The following is a 22,869-nucleotide window of genomic DNA, read 5'->3' on the forward strand; positions in this document are numbered from 1 at the left end:
AGGTGCTGCTCATCTTGGTCAAGGTGAGACTGGGTGAAACTCTGGGGCAGGACCATCCCTCCATGGCTGTTTCTGTCTCACCACAGCTGCTATGAGATTAAGCAGGCCATATCTACTTGGAACAGTCTGTTCCACTCAAGCTCAGAGAGCTGGACTTCCTGCAAACATTGCTGAGAGGCCAGGAGTACCTTCTGGAACTGGTGGTTCCTTTCATTTTCCACCTGCTCTTGATTCACCATCATTTGGAGTATCTCCTCCATGGCCCTTCTTTATGGAAGGGGTTCAGATCTACAGGTACTGTATGTAAGAGATTGGAGCCTGTCTTATAACTCCTTCTTCTGGCTGCACCCCAGCTTGCTCTTTCTGAGCCAGCGAACTCCCTGGTGGAATTCTACCTGGAATCTTCTCACTGCGTCCAGGGAAGGCAATTTCCAGCAGGGTCAGTTTTTGTGGTTTCTTTTTTCTTTTATTTCAAGTCTCCTCAACAAACAAGATCAAAACTTCCCAAGGTCTGTCCCTCACCCCCTGTAGTTCCTCAGTCCAAAGATCCTGGCTCTTACCTCAGAGCTTTTGATAACAGGATTTCCCCAGTCTCCTTTTTGTCCATTTTTGCTTCCACGAGCAGTTCTTCCCAGCAGTAGCTCCAGCCTCTAGTAGGTACTGCAGTTCCTCCTTTCCGTTTTCTGCTACTCCTTTTATGAGGATCAGCAAGTTAAGCTGCAGGTCTATTCCTGCAGGTGCAGCAGGAGGGGCTAATCAGCCAGTCAACCCACTGCTGGCCTCTAACCTCAGTCAAATAATAACCTTACACCTTCACAGGGCCCATAATCTGTATATGGAATTTCAATGAACAACTATTCCTTAGGGAGCTTGAACAGTGGTTTCACTTTCAGAAAACATTATAAACTAGGAGACATTTGGCAAAGCATAATGGGTGACAAACAGAGAATACAGAAAATGTAGCAGTTTAGATTAACTGTTAAAAACTAGGTCAGAAGCACGATTCAGAGAATTCATCAGTTTAATTTGAACTAAGGTGTTTCAGTTCCTACAGGAGTAAGAGCAACTGTTTGTTGTATTTTTATTACTTTTCTCCATGGCACCAAAAAGCAATAATTGACATTATCCTACTCAGTTTCACTACTTCGCCAACTGCACCATAGTGAGGCACACTATGCCGGAGCTGCACATGAATGAGCCTACTCTGCCACTGGGAATGCTAGCCTTTCCCTCCCCCTTCCTCCTCTTCCCTGACAGTAGCATATGATCAGTACTGAGGACCCAGCAGAAGCAAAAATTAAAACCAAAGTAGAATTGCATCAGTTCTACCCTACCACGCTCACTAGTGCTGCTGGCAAAGTACCGAAAGCAGGAGTGGCACAGACAGTTCTTCCAGTCAAGGATCCTGAGCTTAGGTATGAAAGCGACTGGCAACACAGAAAAGCCTCTGATGATATATCAGGGTATGATTCTGTCACAGAGATCACAGATTCCGTGACTTTCCGGGACTTCTTCCACAGTGGCAGGGCTGGAGCAACTGTCAGCCCCAGGGCCACTGAAACAGCAGCCCCAGGGCTGAAGCAGCACCCAGGACTGGGTCAGCCTTCCTGGGGCTGGAGCAGCAGCAGTCAGCCCCTGCCGCAGAGCAGCAGAGGGGCTACAGCAGCTGGTCAGCAGCCAGGCCCAACCTGCCTGAGCAGCAGTCTCCAGGGCCGTCGGAGCAGCAGGCGAGCGGGCGGACCTTTGTAGCAGCAATCCCCCGGCCACTGGAGAAACAGCCCCAGGGCTGAAGCAGCGGCTGGGGTTGGGTCAGCCCCCCTCGGGCTGCAGGAGCAGCAGCGGGCGTGGAGCAGCTGCCGGAGGTCAGCTTCCCAGCTGTGCTCAACTGTTATTCTCCCCAAGGGTATTTTTAGTAAAAGTCAGGGACTGGTCATGGGCTTCCATAAATTTTTGGTTATTGCCCACAACCTGTCCCTGACTTTTACTAAAAATACCCGTGATGGATTCTTAACCTTAATGATAAACATGTATAGCACAGATTCTCCCACAGGACTTTTAACAAACAATATTAAAGGGATGCGGTGGCCATGTGTAAGAAACCACAAATTTCTTGTTATCATGTGTCATATTTAGCCTTCCCTTCCCCCCTCTCCTTCCGCCTCAATGAGTGCCATTACAGCCCAAGGTATAGCACATGTTAACTACTTGTGCAGTGATTTTTTTCCACTTTTTAATCCCCTCCTGTTCAAGGTACCAACCTCCAAGTACTGTTTGAACCCTGAGGCTTCAGGAGAGACAACTACCACTTCACACAAACAAACCAACCAACCAACCTACAGAACCAACTACATAAGCTAGCAGTAGGGGAAGCCTCTTATCCCAGAGTTGAAAGGATGGATTGCTGGGGCAATATGCAGCCTAGCTCTCCTGCTTTCCCACCTCATGAGTCTCCTTGCCCATGTGGTACCCACGGGACAGGGTGATGGGGGGAGAGATAGCTCAGTGGTTTGAGCATTAGCCTGCTAAACCCACGGTTGTGAGCTCAATCCTTGAGGGGGCCATTTAGGGATCTGGGCCAAAAATTGGGGATTGGTTCTGCTTTGAGCAGGGGGTTGGACTAGATGACCTCCTGAGGTCCTTTCAACCCTGAAATTCTGTGGGCTGTTGGGGCCATGTGCTGGGTCCGGGAGTGTCATGAAGGGAACCCAAACTGGCTTTTTTCTCCAACCCTCTACATACAACATAGTACTGGTGTTAACAATTCTCAAAGAAAAGGTTGCAAGAATCCTTTATAATTCAAAATGTTGGGCAAACTTTATATCAGCTCTTCCTGTAAGCATTTGTTGAGCACAGACAGTGGGCTCAGTACTACATACAATGAAAAAGAAAGATGTAATCCCCGTCATCCAAAAACTCTTACAATCTAAATCGAAACCTACATGCAAATTTAACAGCCCCAGTGAAGTACTGGTCTCCCTCACTTACACACCAAGTGACAAAACTGGGCTCTGCGTGATGTAGACCTTGCTAGGCTCGTGCAGGTTCTGATTCTGAGCTAAGCAGCATGTTGAGGAGTTTAGAACATTAGGATGATCTGGAATGCTGTTGCAAAAGTGATGAAGGGACTGAAGAGGTGAAGAGAGACTTAAAATACACCAGACCAATTAATTTGTCTGTGGATTGGACTTTTGAATTTTTTAGTCAAAGTCGAGGTAAGTACACTTTCTAAAGCTAGAGATGTCCCCGCATTTCTTTGCATGTGACCAGAAGTTACGTGTACCTTGAAAAAACTCTGTGACAATGGTCTTGATCTTGCCACTTTCTCCTTTGAGTATTCCTTTCTCACCATGTTTCGAATGGCATCCAAGGATTAAGAGAAATTTCCCAGAAGACTCTAAAGACTCCAAGCACTGGCAAATTAATCACAGATCCCCTGGATCTCTGCATCTGTGTCCTGGCTGTCAGGGATCCATGGCCCAAAAGAAATTAGCCACAGATCCAACTGTGGCAACTATTTTTGGAGAAGAGAGGGCTAAGAGGTCCAGGAGGTGGGGATTCATGTGTCCGTTTGAGTTAACACCACTTGCCCTATTGTGTCTGAATTTAGCATGCTACCACGCTATGCACTGTGTGCAATACCAGAGCCCATAATGCAAAATACAGTAGCATGAAAAATTCAAAATACAAGATACAGGAAACAGGTCTGCATGTGTTTGCAAAATGAGTACTAAGCCTACTTGGCCTACCAGACGATGAAGACATGAAATGGCAGCTGTTGTATTTCCAACTCCCCTTTTTAAAGGAGTAATAAATAAATAGTGGGTAGAGACTAAGGATTTGTCACGTACAAGTTTACAGATTTGAAATCGAAATCACCCTTTAATAGTTTTGCATAATCTCTCCTTTAATTTTTCTAGTCTTCAATTCTCATTTCTGTCTCACTTCCATGGAAGGTGCAAGGTAAAGAAAACATAACATAAGAACATAGAAATGGCCATACTGGCTGAGACCAAAGGTCCATCTAGCCCAGTATCTGGTCTTCCGACAGTGGCCAATGCCAGGTGCCCCAGAGGGAATGAACAGAACAGGTAATCATCAAATGATCCATTCCTTGTCACCAATTTCCAGCTTCTGGCAAACAGAGTCTAGGGACACAATCCTTTCCCGTCCTGGTAATAGCCATTGATGGACCTATCCTCCATGAATTTATCTAGTTCTTTTTTTAAACTTGTTACATTTTTGATCTTCGCAACATCCTCTGGCAAGGAGTTCCACAGGTTGGCTGTGCGTCGTGTGAAAAAATACTTCCTTTTGTTTGTTTTAAACCTGCTGCCTATTAATTTCATTTGGTGACCCTAGTTCTTGTGTAATGAGAAGGAGTAAATAACACTTCCTTATTTAATTTCTCCACACCAGTCATGTTGACTCTTCCCCAACAAATTATGTTCATCTAGGTCCCTGACAATTTTGTTCTTTACTATAGTTTCAATCAGGTTGCCTGGTACTGAAGACTGGCTTACCGGCCTGTAATTGCCAGGGTCACCTCCGCAGCCCTTTTTAAAAATTGGCATCACATTAGCTATCCTCCAGTCATCTGGTACAGAAGCTGATTTAAATGATAGGTTACAGACTAGAGTTAGTAGTTCTGTAATTTCACATTTGAATTCCTTCAGAACTCTTGGGTGAATACCATCTGGTCCTGGTGACTTATTACTGTTTAGTTTAGCAAGTTTGTTCCAAAAACCTCCTCTAATGACACCTCAATCTGGGACATTTCCTCAGATTTGTCACCTAAAAAGAACGGTTCAGGTTTGGGAATCTCCCTCACATTCTCAGCTGTGAAGACCGATGCAAAGAATTCATTTAGTTTCTCCGCAATGGCCTTATCATCCTTGAGTGCTCCTTTAGCATCTCTATCGTCCAGTGGCCCCACTGATTGTTTAGCAGGCTTCCTGCTTCTGATGTACTTAAAAAAAATTTGCTATTACTTTTTGAGTCTTTGGCTAGCTGTTCTTCAAATTCTATTTTGGCCTTCCTAATTATATTTTTACACTTCATTTACCAGAGTTTATGTTTCTTTCTATTTTCCTCACTAGGATTTAAACTTCCACTTTTTAAAGGATGCCTTTTTGCTTCACACTGCTTCTCTTACTTTGTTGTTTAGCTATGGGGACTCTTTTTTCGTTCTCTTACTATGTTTTTTAATTTGGGTTATATATTTATGTTGAACAGCCTCTATTGTGGTGTCTTTAAAAAGTTTCCATGCAGCTTGCACAGATTTTATTTTTGGTGCTGTACCTTTTAATTTCTGTTTAACTAACCTCCTCATTTTTGTGTAGTTTCCCTTTCTGAAATTAAATGCTACAGTGTTGAGCCACTGTGGTGTTTTTCCCTGCCGGGACTAGCTGCTCCAAGAAGCAGTCATTTAAGGTGTAAAGAAACTTTATCTCTGCATCCTGTCCTGAGGTCAATATAATTGAAATCCCCCATTATTATTGAGTTTTTAATTTTAATAGCCTCTCTAATCTCCCTGAGCATTTCACAGCCACTTTCACCATCCTGGTCAGGTGGTCTGTAATATATCCCGACTGCTATATTCTTATTATTCGAGCATGAAATTACTATCCATAGAGATTCTATGATACAGTTTGGTTCATTTAAGATTTTTACTTCATCTGATTCTATGCTTTCTTTCACATATAGTGCCACTCCCCCACCAGCACAACCTGTTCTGTCCTTCAGATATATTTTGTACCTTGGTATTACTGTGTCCCATTGATTATCCTCATTCCACCAAGTTTCTGTGATGCCGGTTATATCAATATCCTCATTTAATACGAGGCACTCTACTTCACCCATCTTATTATTTAGACTTCTAGCATTGGTATATAAGCACTTTAAAAACCTTTCACTTTTTAGCTGTCTCCCATTACATGATGTAACTGAATGAGACTTTTTTTCATTTGACTGTTTCTCATCAGATCCTACCTGTATTTTATCATCTTCTCTTCTCTTTACTAGGATGTAGAGAATCTCCATTAGTAGATTCTCCCCTAAGGGATGTCTCTGTCCGAACCACATGCTCCTCCGCACCTGTCGGCTTTCCCCCCGCCCTTAGTTTAAAAACTGCTCTACGACCTTTTTAATTTTAAGTGCCAACAAGCTGGTTCCATTTTGGTTTACATGGAGCCCATCCTTCCTGTATAGGCTCCCCCTTTCCCAAAAGTTTCCCCTGTTCCTAATAAATCTAAAACCCTCTTCCCTACACTATCATCTCATCCACCTATTGAGATGCAGTTCTGCCTTTCTAACTGCACCTGCAGTTCTGCCTTTCTAACTGGCCCTGCACATGGAACTGGAAGCATTTCAGAGAATGCTACCATGGAGGTCCTGGACTTCAATCTCTTATTTGGCCTTCAGGACTTTTCTCTTATCCTTCCCTATGTCAATGGTACCTAAATGTACCACAACCACCGGCTCCTCCCCAGCACTACACATAAGTCTATCTAGATGTCTCGAGAGATCCACAACCTTTGCACCAGGCAGGCAAGTCACGATGCAGTTCTCCCGGTCATCGCAAACTCAGCTATCTATGTTTCTAATGATCGAATCTCCATTACTAATACCTGTCTCTTCCTAATAACTGGAGTTCCCTCCCCCGGAGAGGTATCCTCAGTGCAAGAGGATACCACAACATCATCTGGAAGGAGGGTCCCAACTATGGGATCGTTTCCCTCTGCTCCAGTTGGATGTTCTCTTTCCCTGAGACTTTCAATCTCCTCAACAGCACAGAGGCTGTCATACCGAGGGCGGAACCGTTCTACTGTGTCCCGGAAAGTCTCATCTATGTACCTCTCTGTCTTCCTTAGCTCCTCCAGCTTAGACACCCTGGTCTCCAAAGCCCGTACACGGTCTCTGAGTGCCAGGAGCTCCTTGCACTGAATGCGCACATAGGCCACTTGCCCATAGGGTAGGTAATCATACATGCTGCATTGGGTGCAATAAACTGGGTAGCCCCCACTCTGTTGCTGGACTTCTGCCTTCATTCTCTTTTTATTCCTGAAGCTCGTTCCTTTGTTGTTGTTTTGTTTTTATCGGGGGTGTTTTTTGGCTTAAGTTTAAAGAAGTTTAAAAAATGTTAAGTGTATCTAGCCCCCTCTCACGCTCCCCCTGTAAACTCCTTTGCAAAACTCCCCTATTAGTCGCTTCTGTTTGCTAGCTCTTCTGGTCACTTAGGAGCAGGCTTTTTGAAGCCCTGGTCTTCCAGAGTAGCCTTCAAACCTTCCAAGCCTTCCTGAGTAGCCCTGGTCTTCCTGAGTAACCATATCCATGTTAAATAAAAATGTAATATGGATATAGGTTAAGACTTTTTATTTTCATCTTCGGATGCAAATCCTTAACCCTATGTTTATGGGTTATTTTTGTAACAGAAATTAATATCCCTTATATTCTAGCTAGAGATTGCTTACATTATTTATAAAGTGCTGTTATCAATCAATGTCACCTGAAATTAACACTTTCAAATACTATTAGGTGCACAGCCTACAAAAAAAGAGAAGGTGCAATAATTACTGTCTGTTTGGTAAAAATTCATAAAATTTGTTCTTTGAGGCAGTCTACAGGTAATGGAGAACATAGTGATACAGACAAGAAAAGCCATGACAAACTGCAAGTGTGATGTGTATCTCAAAGGTAAGTGTAGGAATCTAAAATTTGGGACAATTAATTTCAGGCACGTCTTGTTCTTCATGAGCGTCATGACTGTACATTATCTTTTCCGATAAAATTGCAAATGAAATCTTTAACTACTTATTTATTTAGGAAGTTTTAATAGGTTTACAAATCCTTACCATGTAAATATTGGATATAAAACAGTAATCATTACAATAGTGAACCTTTGTTTAGAGAAACACATATATAAACTGTATGGTATTAAGAGTTGGAGAAATTGTGGCAAGAGAGATTTCAAGGATATGTCCAGTGATTAGAAAGTATTGGAGTGCAATCTTTTTTTTTTTTTCTTTTGGTGCTTCAAAATTTTCCTTATGAAAGAAACAAAGATACTGCCAATTAATAACCTAAGTCCTGACAATATGTTAAAAGGGTAGTGTTAAGAGTTATATACTTACCACCACTGCCTTCCGTCGTCTTTGTGGTTTTTTTATGCTTATATGAATATAACTGCAGAAGGGGGAAAAAAAGGAAAATTAGACAAAATATATTCATCTGTTTCAATAGAGTAGTAATTTCATAAAACATTTAACCGAGTTGTGACACCCTTAATTAGTGACAAAATATTGCAGGTTTTAGTCAGTTTTGGTATATTTTATAAATTGGGAGGATGGGCATGTGGTTTAGGCACTGGACTGGGATTCAGTATATTTAAATTTATTCCATGGCTCTCCAACAGACTTGTTTGCAAGTCATTTAACCTCTGGACCTTCGCTCCCCATCTGTAAAGAGGAAATAATACTCCCGTCTTTTCAGACTTTGTCTGTCTTGTCCATTTATTTTAGATTGTAAATTCTAAGGGGCAGGGACTGTGTGTGTATACAGTGCACAGCACAATGGAGCTTCAATCTCATTTGGGGTCTCTGGATGCTTTTTATTTTTTAAGATGCTGATATTGTAAGTTCAAAAGAACATTGCTGAGTTATTGAGTATCCTGCAAAGATCCTCTCCATGATCTTGAGTCGGAGTTGAGAATGCACAACACCTCTCCAGAAGATTCTTCAGCAGCTTGTATGATTGGGTCCTAAATTTGAACTACTCTATTTTAAAACTGTTATAAAATCCCATATGGATTCCAAATATGATGTTCTTTATTTGTTTTGTGGTATTTTGTTTTGATTTGTTTTGTGTTATTACATCATCTTCTCCAATGCCAAGTTTTGTTCAAAAAGCAGCTGTTATTTGGAATAAACAAAAATGTTTATGGGCCCACTAATGGCACTATAACAGCAGTTATCTTACACTCTTTCCAGAAGTGGGTCAACATCAGATCTTTGAACTTGATAAGAAACTATATAAATTGATTTCTGTTAAAAACTACTATGTGAATTTCAGTTTCACATTCAAAATGCAGGGAAAAAATAATCAGTAGTGCTCAGTTATGTCCCTTTCAGTTACTTGCTGTTGGAACAACAAACAATAACGAAATTTTGTTCATTCACAAATACCCAGGCAAATATGGGTATTCCTACAAACTGCACCTATTCTCTGTGAGTTTCTGCAAACAAAAACATGCTCACAGATGTTTTTTAAAAAGCACAATCAAGGCCATAAACACGGTCTGATCAAACAGTAATTCAGAATTCAAATAAATGTTCTTGAGCACTTGTTCTACAGCATTTAACCAGCCCAAATCTACTCAGGAATAATTTCCAGTTTCCCCAACCAGCAGCAACAACCACAGCTGGTGCATGAAATTTGTGCTGCCTACAGTTTTTCAGTGAAGCTGACTGGAATCTTGTTAATTTCACTCTGTTCTTCCTTTGCAAAACTAGGAGACACAGCAGAGGCAGTGGAGTTGTTTGAACATCTGGAATCACAACTTCATCATTTCCATTCAAGCTCAATATAGAGCATAACATTTTAGAAGCTACAGTATCTGCAAGATGGCCCTTCCTATTGTAATTTACCAGCTGCTGTCAGTACCACTGCCCTCATTGGGGTAGACTCCAAACTTTGTCCTTATACTTATACTGGAGATTCTCTTTAAACCGAATTGACCTTTAACCATTAACTCATGTTAAACCTACAAATTGCCTTGTCTTCACTAGGATTTTACCACTTATTAAAAAACACACCTTTGTTCCTGGTGAAGAGAAGGTCTAAGTGTTGGTACCACCTGCTTTGAAACTGTCTTCGCTAGATGGGACACTTTACAGGTGGGTAAAGAAATGGGTAATTATATGAATTAATCATAACAAGTTCACATTTTAAAAAGGCAAATTACTTTTCACTATTTATACTTTATTTGCTTTTTGCATTTTTATCAGCTTGGACAAGTAAAACTCAGTGTTGCCAGTTTCACATTTATTCATAGATACTAAGGTCAGAAGGGACCATTATGATCATCTAGTCTGACCTCCTGCACAACGCAGGCCACAGAATTTCACCCACCCACCCTTGCGAAAAACCTCTCACCTATGTCTGAGCTACTGAAGTCCTCAAATCGTGGTTTAAAGACTTCAAGGAGCAGAGAATCCTCCAGCAAGTGACCCGTGCCCCATGCTACAGAGGAAGGCAAAAAACCTCCAGGGCGTCTTCCAATCTGCCCTGGAGGAAAATTCCTTCCCGACCCCAAATATGGCGATCAGCTAAACCCTGAGCATATGGGCAAGATTCACCAGCCAGATACCACAGTCAGTTTCAGGTTCTCAGTGCAGCCACATTTTTATTGCAAACCCTGCAGAGAAATGTAGAGTTGTTTAAAGCCAACTATTTCCATTAGCTATTTTTTTTCCCCATTTTAACTTTTGGAAACACTTCTATTGGCTTTGGTTTGTCAATGTAGTCCAGTGGGTATGGAGGGCAGCGGTGTCGGACTCAGGAAAACAGTATTCCATTCCTCTCTTGGCCACAGATTTACTGTGTAATCGCAGGTAACTCACGTCTTTGTGCAATGTTTCAGGCCCTTTCGCCCTTTGTTAGTTTTGTCTAATTAGTTTTGTCAGCTCTTTGGGGCAGGGGCTGTCTCCTATTATGTATTTGTACAGCACCTAACACAATGGACCCCTGATCTCTATTAGGGTTTCTCGGAACTATGGTAATAATAAAAGATTTGTACAAAATTTAAATGTTGAGCCAGTTTTTCATACTTACTCCAGTTTTTTAAACTTTTCCCGCCCGGCGGCCACGTATTTGCCGCCCTGCTTTAGGTCGGACAGGTTGCGGAGGCGGTGCCCTTCCTGGGGGGTGTACAGGGTCCTCACCCCAAAGGGCACCTCCACCCCTTCGTTCAGCAGGGTGATCAGCGCCTCGAAAGTCTTCACGTAGCGATGGTTGATCACGAACTTCCTGCCCGAAAAGAAGGGGTCCCCGTTGCGGTACACCAGCACCGTGCTGGCCGGGCTCACCCCTGTCAGGCTGTAGCTGGCCCGGGGGCGTGGCGATGGCACCATGGCCCCGGGGAAGGTGGGCTGGGAGGGGCAGGTGAGGCTAACACACACCATAACCCCCCCGTCCCCAGCCAGGGAACGGGTGGGGGGCTATTCACAGCCGCTGTCCGGCCTCCTGAGCTGTACCAGGCACCAGCTGGGGCTGCTCCCCAGGCCTCCTAATTCATAGCGTCCCCAGGCGGCCCGGCCCGGCCCCCACCCCCGGATCGCAGCGGCTGTCCCGAGCCGGCCCCTCTCCCCTCCCGGCACGGGGCTGACGTGACCCGCGGGGATTGTGATCCCCATCCCCGCAGGCAGGGGCAAGCCGGGCCCCGGGGCACTGACTGGTCTCCCCGGCAACCTGCCGAGCGGGGGCCCGCCACCGGCCCGCCATCAGGACAGCGCGGCCGGGGGAGTCGGGACGAAAAACCCGCCCTGGTCTCGCCCAGTCTCTCCTTCCTCCGGGGCCTCCGGCCCGCGACTGCCGCCCCTCCCCTGCGGGCACTCAGATCCCTCCGCGCGGAGTCTGCCCCGCGCCGGATCCCCTTCCGTCCTCCTGCACTTCACCCCCTTCTCCCACCCCATCAGACCCCCTTCCTTCCTCCCTCCCCCAGTCACCTCTCCTCGGCCCCCATCAAATCCCCCTCCTTCCTGCCCCCTTAACCCCCTTCTCCCACCCCACTCAGATCCCCTTCCTTCCTCCCTCCCCCAGTCACCTCTCCTCGGCCCCCATCAAATCCCCCTCCTTCCTGCCCCCTTAACCCCCTTCTCCCACCCCACTCAGATCCCCTTCCTTCCTCCCTCCCCCAGTCACCTCTCCCCGGCCCCCATCAGATCCCCCTCCTTCCTGCTCGCTTAACCCCCTTCTCCCACCCCACTCAGATCCCCTTCCTTCCTCCCTCCCCCAGTCACCTCTCCTCGGCCCCCATCAGATCCCCTTCCTGCCCCCTTCTCCCACCCCACTCAGATCCCCTTCCTTCCTCCCTCCCCCAGTCACCTCTCCTCGGCCCCCATCAGATCCCCTTCCTGCCCCCTTCTCCCACCCCATCAGATCCCCTTCCTTCCTCCCTCCCCCAGTCACCTCTCCCCGGCCCCCATCAGATCCCCTTCCTTCCTGCCCCCTTAACCCCCTTCTCCCACCCCACTCAGATCCCCTCCCTTCCTCCCCCAGTCACCTCTCGCTGGCCCCCATCAGATCCCCTTCCTTCCTTCCCCCACCCCATCAGATCCCCTTCCTTCCTCCCTCCCCCAGTCACCTCTCCCCGGCCCCCATCAGATCCCCTTTCGTCCCGACTCCCCCGGCCGCGCTGTCCGTCCTCCTCCACTTCACCCCCTTCTCCCACCCCATCAGATCCCCTTCCTTCCTCCCTCCCCCAGTCACCTCTCCCCGGCCCCCATCAGATCCCCTTCCTTCCTCCCTCCCCCAGTCACCTCTCCCCGGCCCCCATCAGATCCCCTTCCGTCCTCTACTTCACCCCCTTCTCCCACCCCATCAGATCCCCTTCCTTCCTCCCTCCCCCAGTCACCTCTCCCCGGCCCCCATCAGATCCCTTTCCTTCCTGCCCCCTTAACGCCCTTCTCCCACCCCATCAGATCCCCTTCCTTCCTGCCCCCTTAACGCCCTTCTCCCACCCCATCAGATCCCCTTCCTTCCTCCGTTCCCCAGTCACCTCTCCCCGGCCCCCATCAGATCCCCTTCCTTCCTGCCCCCTTAATCCCATTCTCCCACCCCACTCAGATCCCCTCCCTTCCTCCCCCAGTCACCTCTCCCCAGCCCCCATCAGATCCCCTTCCTTCCTTCCTGCCCCCTTAATCCCCTTCTCCCACCCCACTCAGATCCCCTTCCTTCCTCCCCCCAGTCACCTCTCCCCAGCCCCCATCAGATCCCCTTCCTGCCTCCTTCTCCCACCCCATCAGATCCCCTTCCTTCCTCCCTCCCCCAGTCACCTCTTCCCGGCCCCCATCAGATCCCCTTCTTTCCTGCCCCCTTAGCCCCCTTCTCCCACCCCATCAGATCCCCTTCCTTCCTCCCCCAGGCACCTCTCCCCGGCCCCCATCAGATCCCCTTCCTTCCTTCCTTCCTGCCCCCTTAACCCCATTCTCCCACCCCATCAGATCCCCTTCATCCTCCCCCAGTCACTTCTCCCCAGCCCCCCATCAGATCCCCTTCCTTCCTCCCTCCCCCAGTCACCTCTCCCCGGCCCCCATCAGATCCCCTTCCTTCCTCCCTCCCCCAGTCACCTCTCCCCGGCCCCCATCAGATCCCCTTCCTTCCTCCCTCCCCCAGTCACCTCTCCCAGCCCCCATTAGATCCCCTTCCTTCCTGCCCCCTTAACCCCCTTCTCCCACCCCACTCAGATCCCCTTCCTTCCTCCCCCAGGCACCTCTCCCAGCCCCCATTAGATCCCCTTCCTTCCTGCCCCCTTAACCCCCTTCTCCCACCCCACTCAGATCCCCTTCCTTCCTCCCCCAGGCACCTCTCCCAGCCCCCATTAGATCCCCTTCCTTCCTGCCCCCTTAACCCCCTTCTCGCATCCCACTCAGATCCCCTTCCTTCCTCCCTCCCCCAGGCACCTCTCCCCAGTCCCCATCAAATCCCCTTCCTTCCTGTCCCCTTACCCCCCTTCTCCCACCCCATCAGATCCCTTTCCTTCCTCCCCCAGTTACCTCTCCCGGCCCCCATCAGATCCTCTTCCTTCCTTTCTGCCCCCTTAACCCCCTTCTCCCACCCCACTCAGATCCCCTCCCTTCCTCCCCCAGTCACCATCAGATCACCTTCTTTCCTCCCCACCCGCCATCACTCCACCCCCTTCTCCCACCCCACTCAAATACCCTTCCTCCCTCCCCAGCCCCCGTCACTTCACCCCATCTCCCACCCACCATCGGATCCCCTTCCTTCCTCCCCACCCGCCAGCACTCCACCCCTTTCTCCCACTCCCAACAGATCCCCTTCCTTCCCCCCAAACCCTAGTCACTTCACCCCTTCTCCCACCCCCATCAGATCCCCTTCTTTCTTGCCACCCGCCATCACTTCACCCCCTTCTCGCACCCCCATCAGTTCCCCCTCCTTCCTCTTGACCCGCAACCACTTCACCCCCTTTGCAGAAATCCCCTCAGTCTCTCCTCCTTTCTCCCTAGCACAAAATTTCCTCAAACTCTCTTCCTTCCCTTCCTGCTACTTACTATTCTCCCATCATGTCACCTTAAATTCAGGTCTGTCATTGCTCCCTCCCCCTACGTTGTAGCCCTTCCAAAAACCCAGAGAACTCCCTTTGGCACAAACAAGCTAGTAGAATTTTTGTCAGAGAAAACACCCCAGTCGAGTTAAAGAGGAGAAACCGGTAGAAGACTCATTTTAAAGTCATTGGTTCCACATTAGAGTAAGGTGGCACAGGACTGCTTGACAACATTCTGGCAGCTGTCCCCAGGGAGGGAAAAAAAGCAATTTTAAAAAAATAGTGCAATCACTTCTGTGGTTCTCCAACTGCAAAAGCTTGATTGCTATTGCTTTAAATAGATCATTTCAGTTTGTGAGTGATTATTTGTTACCAGTTTTAGAATTATTTTCAGGCTCCTTGGGGACTTTGTCATGCTTCTCTTGTGTGAGATTTATTGGTGGGAAATTCTCATGCTGTGACACGGTGAAGGAGGGAACTTTCAGAATATTTGTAGACAGAAATTTGAAATGTGGTATTGAAAAAAATCTCATAATTATGGGGCAGATTTTAAAAACTTCAAAATTTATTGAGTGTTAGGGAGTCTCTCCTTCCAAATGAGATTAATACTTAGCCAAAATATGTATGATTTTTTACTTCTCATTTCCTGCACATCTCAGTTTTCTTTCCCTATGAGATTGCTTGTTTTGGTTATCCGAGTTCTTTTAACTCATTTCTTCACCTTCTGTTAAAAATGGGGGGGGGGGGCTCAGTTTCTCATAGCACAGAAAAGGATGCTCAGATATTGAAAGTTCTTGTGTGGGAGTGGTCTACTAAAACAAAAGCTAGAACTGGTAGCCTGTATGTCATGTTGCTATATAGAAAACAAGACGACAACAAGAAGGAGTCAATCTTACAATAACTGAAGAAGGGGAGAAGAGGGGCCAAAAAGCTAACTGGCTTCAAGACGAAGCTTGATTTACATTTATGGAGGGGATGGTATGATGAGACTGCCTACAATGGCATGTAGCTGATCTGTGACAGCTAGCAGCAAATATCTCCAAAGGCTGGTGATACGACACTAGATGGGGAAGACTCTGAGTTACTACAGCAAATTCTTTTCCGGGTGTCAGGCTGCAGGGTCTTGCCAACATGCTCAGGAGTCTAACTGATCGCCATAGTTGGGGGTCAGGAAGGAATTTTCCCCCTGGTCAGATTGGCAGAGACCCGGGGCGGGGGAGGGTTGAATGGGGCAGGCGTCACTTGCAGATTTAAACTAGTATACATGGTGAATTCTTTATAACTTGAAGTCTTTAAATCATGATTTAAGGACTTAAGTAACTCAACCAGAGGTTATGGGTCTATTACAAGAGTGGGTGGGTGAGGTTCTGTGTCCTGCAATGTGCAGGAGGTCACACTAGGTGATCATGATGGTCCCTTCTGACCTTAAAGTCTATGAGGGACTGGGTAGATAGGTGGAAACCCACAACATGATAAAGCAGCCAACTAAAGGATAGAATACAAAGTAAGCTATAAAGGTTAATAAACAAAATGGAGAAAAGCTTCTTTCTTAGAACAAGAGATGACACATATTAGATGACTCATGAGAGGAAGGATGGCCAAGTGGGGAGGATGCTGGCCTGGCACTTGTGGGTCCAATCCCCTGTTCTGCAACAGTTTTCTTGTGTGACGTTTAGCAAGGTATTTAATCTCTCTGTGCCTCCATTCTCCATCTGCAAAATGGGGATAGCTGCATTTCCCTATCCAGCAGGGTGTTATGAGGAGAAATACATTAAAGATAGGGATCACAAATACCTTGGATAGATAGTATTACAGAATAAGCACTTTTCACTGACACTTCATAAGAGTGATAAACAACATAATACTAATGATGTCAGGAATATTAATTAGGTGTAAATCAAAAGCATAGATTACAAACAATATATGTTATGCCACAACATATTTTGAATGCTCTCAAATACAGTGCATTAAACAAGTAAAGTCAGATACAATTCTGTAATACCCAGTTTTGACCCTGTATAAAATATACATTATGTCAAATTTCACAGTGACAGACTACTTACATATAAAGAAAAAGCAGTCCCCATTTCATGGGCAATTCAGCTTTAAATACAGAATCACTGCTAGTGCCTCCATAATTGTTACAGACAATGCTATTTTACATTCAATTATTATGCAAAATTCCAAAAAATTGTTTGCCATATCTGCCTTCATATATATATATCATGCGGTATTTTAATTACTACAATATAAGCTTGAGTACGAACAATTAAAACCCCACCCACACTCACCCCCCATAAAGATGCCTGCCCATGGCCCTAACTACTCTCCATTGCCATCACAGCACTTCCCCCCAGAAGCCATCGTGCAAATGAGAGGTGCATGGGGAACAAGTCAGGTGTGTGCCCAGAGTAAGGAAAGCAAAGCAGTAGGTGGGGCCACCTTTTCCTGTCTGCAGTATATTATGATCATGTGCCATCACACAAAAAGCCTCACCATGCCTTGTGGAGTCAGCCCCAGGCTGAGCACTTTTTTCTCTCCTCATTCAGCATAATCTAGGCCCAGGGTCACAAAACTGCGTGCTTAGAGCTATGCTTCTGAAGCCATATTTAGGCACTGACCTGATTTTTTTTTTTTTAAGTACTGAGCACCCAATAGCTCCCACTAATGTCAAAGAGAACTCTGGGATCCTCAGTATTTTTGAAAATCAGGTCACTGATTTAGATCGCTAAATAGGGGTTTAGAAGCATAAGTTTAAGCACTCTTTAAGCATAACTTTCAAGCATAGGCTCGTAGAGAAACAGACAATATTTGGGTGTTAGATTACAGCAAAAAAAGTGCAAGGCAAAGGAGGTTTAAAATCATTCTGTGTGTTTTCATAAAGAAATATATGTTTCCAAATTCCACCAATATATTGACACACTTGAGGCTGACAGAGAGACACAACCTGTCTTTCTTCTTAGGGTTTGGAATCTTGGCAAAATAATCAATGAGCGCACTTTGTACTATCAGAAGGATAGGCTGTAGAGATGCTTATGAATACATAATTTATATAATGAATAATTATGAAATGGCTGAATATGAGAACTGTAGACATGAGTGAAAGCTGTAGAACATAAGATCTTTTTGATTGGCTTATAATTAAGACAGACATAACAATAAAGCATAGCCTGTCTCTGATTTATTTGTATTTAAAAATGCCTTTTCTTTTCACCACTAAGACACTACAGGCAGTACATTTTAGGGTAATTAGTGGATTTACAAAGTGGTTAAAATAATTTGGCCTTCAATTTTGATTCTCACGAAGATGAGCTATGATCACTCAGGAGTGCACTGTGTTATCATTGATGTATTTTTTGGGGAAAATCAATTTCAGCAAAAATATATTACTTTCCTTATATTCCTAGGAGTACAGAAGTCTTTGTATTATTGTACAGCCATGAGACATACACAATTGTTCTGTTTGAATTATTGCTGGGAAAAAGTCATGCTTAGTTTAATGAATGTGTACCATTCAACAAATATATTCAAGTTTATATAATACGGAAAAAAGTGAACATCCATTCTATAACTCTTAAAGCCTTTTTTAGAAAATCCTCTTTGTTCATTTGCTTGTATAAAATAGAGCCCATGGGAAACCCCAGAAACGCATCCTACTTACACCTCCATCAGGAACAATAATGAGTCTCAAATGCGTGATTACATCCTGCATTTCCAGGGCAGTACCGTCGAAGAAATGCCTCTTGTTAGGCTTAAGCTAAAACAAAAATGTAAGGTAAAACTGGCATACTTAAATACTGCCTTTTAACAGAATAACTGTTACATATAGACAGAAGGGTGCATATGTCCACTAACACTTTAGTTACAGATAGAATAGATGAAATTCAGATACACAGAGAAGAAACTACAAAATTCAAGAATCTAAAATAAATCTCATTATTATTTGATATACTGTATAATGCTTCTCCATCCCCCAAGGGAAAAAAAAATCATGAAAACAAGGTGTGTGTCCACTTTTGCTTACTATATTGTGTAGTTTTGTCCTTGTAGTGTTTGTAAATTGATCTACTCATATAAACACCTACAAAACACTTTTTTTAAAAAAGCATTATTTCAATACAACCAATAGGCTATAAGCTAACAGTCCACAGTATTCATGTGATCTAGAAATAAAAGCCTTACCTTTGTAACAGAAAGCAAAGGGTTCCATCTATGGTACAACATATGGTTTTGGTATGATCAGTAAAATACAGGGGCCAAACAAGCAGCATTTGTTTTACCTTTAAAGTAAGAAGTGTCTATTTCAATGTGAGTTATTACACAAGGATGTGCCAGCCGGAAAACTGCCCATTCATTCCCTGGTATGAGGAGGATACCTTCGTCATCAGCCTGAAAATAAGAGGGAAAAGCCTTTTATGTGGTTCGGTGAATTACAAAAATCAAAAAGGTAAAGGCAAGATGGTACATTTTTGCATTTACTAGCTGAACTTGATTTCTTAAAGGAAAAAAGTATAAGGTACGTTTTACTTTCAAACTATTGAATTAATCTGATTGAACACAGGATCCCCCACCTCCCTTCTAAACAATGACAAATTTTTCTGCAAAGAATTATATTAAATAATATATAAGCTACCTTCACGGAATGGTTTAGAGCTCTATTAATAGGACTGAGTAAAATATGGAATCTGCAGGTCAATACAAATATAATGCATTTAAAGAGAGAATTCACAAACAATTCAGTATGTTTTCTTATGGATAGCTGTAAGATGACAAGTAGTTCCTCTGCAAGAAGAAATCCCATTTTTAGAGTCTGAAAGCCAAAATCATCCTAATCTTAAGGTTCCATTAAACAAAAGTGAACTAAAGGAGTAAACAAAGTGATCCCTTTCCAGTTGCAAGTGCCGGCATTTCAATCATTCCACATATCACATCACATATAATTCTTACAATAAGCATTCAACCTGTTTTCCATTATTTAGGGCTTCTTTTGAGGTCAGTGGCAAAACTCCTATTGACTGCAATGAATGCAGGATTAGGCCATTAATAATTTGCTCCCTTTAAACCTGCTTGCACATTTCTCAATAAATATTGCATCCTTTAACTTTATTATTATATCCATTTGTCTCTCTGTTAAGAACCTGGATTCCCAAAGATGATAATCATCTCTCCTTTTAGTATAGTTCATTTCATTATCAAGAAAGGTTAAGAATCCAGATAGAGATGGTGAGAAAAAGACAAACCATAGGGGGCCTAATAGTTTTGAACTAGACCTAGAGAATATATTGCAATGCCTACAGTATGAGTTGCTGCTACTTCCTGTGAACACAACACACACTAAGAAAAATTTATTTTGAGATTTTTTTTAAATCTTCACAAGTTTCACTAACACACAAACACACCTATACACACACACACACCCCTCTTGGGGATTTAAAATGAAAATCTTTATGGAAAAAATAATTGTAAACAGATCTCAAATTAAGAACTGTAACTCACATATTCCTTACTTTTAAAACTGGTGGCCTGTCCAGTCTTCTTGCTGTTTCCCAACCATCTTCCATGGATGTTGCTCTTCCTATCCCTACAAAAATAGGAAACTGTGAACTGGCTCCCCCTTCAGCTCCTGGAAACCCTGGCTGATAAGTCCTTTTTGTGAATTAAGCGGCACATACAGTCCAGCAGAGTACCTCCACCAAGTGTCTTTATTGGTGTTTATATTCCAAGTGCATCACAACATAGCAGCAGTCATGTGTAGCCCCGCTCCTTTCTTTTCCTGTCATTTTATGGTGCAGCAGACTCAGCATGTGAGACTATGAGCGTCACCTACCTCAGTTTTCACATAAGCAAAAAAATCAATGTCCTGTATCCTTAAAAAAGTGAAGTGATGCTTTTTTAAATGTTACTCCACTTTCCCAGTACTCTCACCAGTCCTTTTGGACTATCTTCTCTCCTCCCAAGGCATCTTGGATTCTTTATGACTAACTTTCTCTCTATGTAATTGTCCTTGCATTGCCACAGCAGATGCTCAACTCTTTCTTGACTTTGCATGCATCACACAACCCATCTTAGTGCTTGTTTAGCAAATTTAAGTTACCATTCAGATCACAGTGACCTGTTAGCACACTAAATATAGTTAATTCACTTCTTCTATCATAGTTATTAAGTACACTACTATCCTCAAGTTTAGGACACATTTCATAGAACCTTCTTCCTTTTTTCCTCTTTGGCCCATAGTTCTTGCCATTGCTTCTTAAGTTCTCTCTTAACCAAACTTCTGATGTCCTGTTTATGCAAAAGTATCTGTATATCAACCTCCCCGTTTTAAATCATTTGTCACTGCTTTATCTGCCATTTCATTGCCCAGTACCCTAACATGCACTGGAATCCACATTATTACAATGTGTATACCCATTTGTACTACCTCTGTAGTAAAGAACAATAGTTCATTGATTAAGTCATTCCTGTTTTATGTGGCTTCCTTTCTAATCACCGTTATACCTGATAAAGAGTCAGATAGGATAGAACAGTCATAGCTGGGCATACATCTCTTATCCAAGTGAATCTATTTGTGTCCCATGGAACAGATATGGTGAATGCTGCTATAGCCACGATATGTCCATGATTGGACCATCCTTTTTGGTGCAGGAGAACCATATGGTGTAGTGGGATCACATCGTATTGGAAACCTGGGATAACCAGCAGTGGCTTCAGAACTTCTAAATTAAGAAACAGACCTTCATGGAGATGTGCGATGAGCTTGCACCAAACCTCCCACACCAGAACACTCGATTCAGAGAAGCCATACTAATGCAGAACCAAGGGACTATGGCCTTGTGGAAGCTAGCAACACCAGACAGCTACCCGTCAGTTGCAAACCAATGAGGGGTTGTAAAGTCCACTGTTGGCATCATGGTTGTGCAGGTTGGCAAAGCAATTAACACTGGGCCAACAGTGTGCCCGTCAATTCAGCCATCATAATGACCACAAAATTGGATAGATTCATAGATCTCTGATTTCCAAATTCAGGGATACAAAAGGCCATTCCCACTCTACCTGTAGTCTTCAGTAGAGTCATTGGTAGAGGTTTGCCATGTATAAACTTCTAAATCATAGTCATCATATTTAATCGTCCTGCTCTTCCCTTTGTTTTTTCATATAATTCCAAATCCACAGTTAGAGAGATAACTGTCCAGCTGTAGTTCGATTTCCCATGACTAAAGATCTTAATTTCTCCCAGATCTTCCTTTTCACCCAAGTCTTTTACCCACCTTTTGACCCTATTAGCATATGGGAGTTTTTGTGACGCCCAGTTACTTCTTGTTGACTTAATTCCCAACAATCCTCATATACTTGTTTTGTACTCTTATCTTCACTATTTACATTAACTAAGCCCAAAAGGCAAAATCTAACAATTTTATCCTTAAATTTAATAGGCATTTCTCCGGTTGCTATGTGAAGCGCACAAAGGAGTCATAATACTTGCACCACATGAACCTCATGGAGCTTGGGCTTGGATCAGCTTTCTTTTCTTGTGTGTGCTGATTTAGAAGCTGAATTAAAGGCTTAGCATCCATAATATATAACTGGTCTTTTTAATGTCCTATACAGCAATAACAATGTGTTCTTATCTGCACCCCAATTATTCCCAGAAGATTCATCCTACCTTTACATTTGGTCTTGATATTATCTATATGACCTTTTCAAGTTAGTTTATCATCTAACATAACTCCTAAGAATGTAATATTTTGAACTACCTGTATTCTTTCTGTATAGAGATCCATTCTTTCCCAAACTTCCTTGTTGTGAAGATCATTCCCTTTGTTCTAGCAAGTGAACTTAAATCCCCAAGTATCTCCACATTCTGAAATTCCCGAACGCCTCTTTCATTGTCTCCACAGCTATCTTAAGTCTTCTATGCTTGGCCCATATAACACAATCATCACACAATACCTATTCCTGCCCATATATTCTCCAGGACATCATTAATCGTAATGTTAAATAGGGTTGGGCTGATAACGCTCCCCTGTGCGCGGCCATTAGTAAGTTTATAAATATTTTAAAAAGCCGCCACCACCCTGACTTGTATGGTTCTATCACTTAAGAAATCTCTTATCCATCAGAACATTCTTCTTTTTATTCCAGTTGCGGCTAGCATATACAGCAAGCCTTCCCTCCATACCATGTAAGATGCTTTTTTCAATGTCCAAAAAACTGTCAAACTCTCTGTTCCTCATGTTTTTTTGTATTTCTGTTTCTAATCTTACAATATGATCAGCTGTGCATCTTACTTTCCTGAAACCACTTTGTACACATTTCCTTTTTTTCCCCCAACTATGCTACTATTCTCTAATTTATCATTTTGCCCACACACGATGTGAGGGCAATAGGTCTATACACATCAGGTACTGTGCGTAATTTACCATATTTTGCTTGTTGCCAGTAGTATTCCTTTTCCCCATATATTATTATATAATTTCAGTAAAACTCTTAAACTTCCTTCTGATAGGTGCTTAAGCATTTCATTACATATACTATCTTTACCTGGGACTGTTTTTACTTTTGTCTATAGCTTTTTTGAGTTCCCATATGCC

The 22,869-nt window shown here is 43.9% G+C and overlaps 2 protein-coding genes across 5 annotated transcripts in view; both read right to left on the reverse strand.

Annotated features, from left to right (window-relative positions):
* The window catches only part of DCDC2C (doublecortin domain containing 2C), a 108,388-nt gene extending 97,258 nt beyond the window's left edge, over positions 1 to 11,130 (reverse strand). For all 4 annotated transcript variants that reach the window (XR_006289388.1, XM_043542290.1, XM_043542289.1 and 1 more), the window contains exons 1-2: positions 10,828 to 11,130; positions 8,130 to 8,181 (exon numbers count right to left, since the gene is read on the reverse strand). Coding sequence is in view for 3 of the 4 variants with exons in the window: in XM_043542290.1 (XP_043398225.1) it covers positions 8,130 to 8,181; positions 10,828 to 11,126 (351 nt within the window). In the remaining variant the exon portion in view is untranslated. The remainder of the gene's footprint in view (positions 1 to 8,129; positions 8,182 to 10,827) is intronic.
* Positions 11,131 to 15,776: 4,646 nt separating this feature from the next.
* Positions 15,777 to 22,869, reverse strand: part of ALLC (allantoicase) — a 38,260-nt gene continuing 31,167 nt past the window's right edge. Inside the window, 3 exon segments of the mRNA XM_037893481.2 lie at positions 15,777 to 18,035; positions 18,461 to 18,667; positions 19,786 to 19,859. Of these exon segments, the coding sequence (XP_037749409.2) occupies positions 17,883 to 18,035; positions 18,461 to 18,667; positions 19,786 to 19,859 (434 nt within the window). The 3' untranslated portion in view covers positions 15,777 to 17,882.

This window comes from Chelonia mydas, chromosome 3, assembly GCF_015237465.2.
Source record: "Chelonia mydas isolate rCheMyd1 chromosome 3, rCheMyd1.pri.v2, whole genome shotgun sequence".
Lineage (NCBI taxonomy): Eukaryota > Metazoa > Chordata > Testudines > Cheloniidae > Chelonia > Chelonia mydas.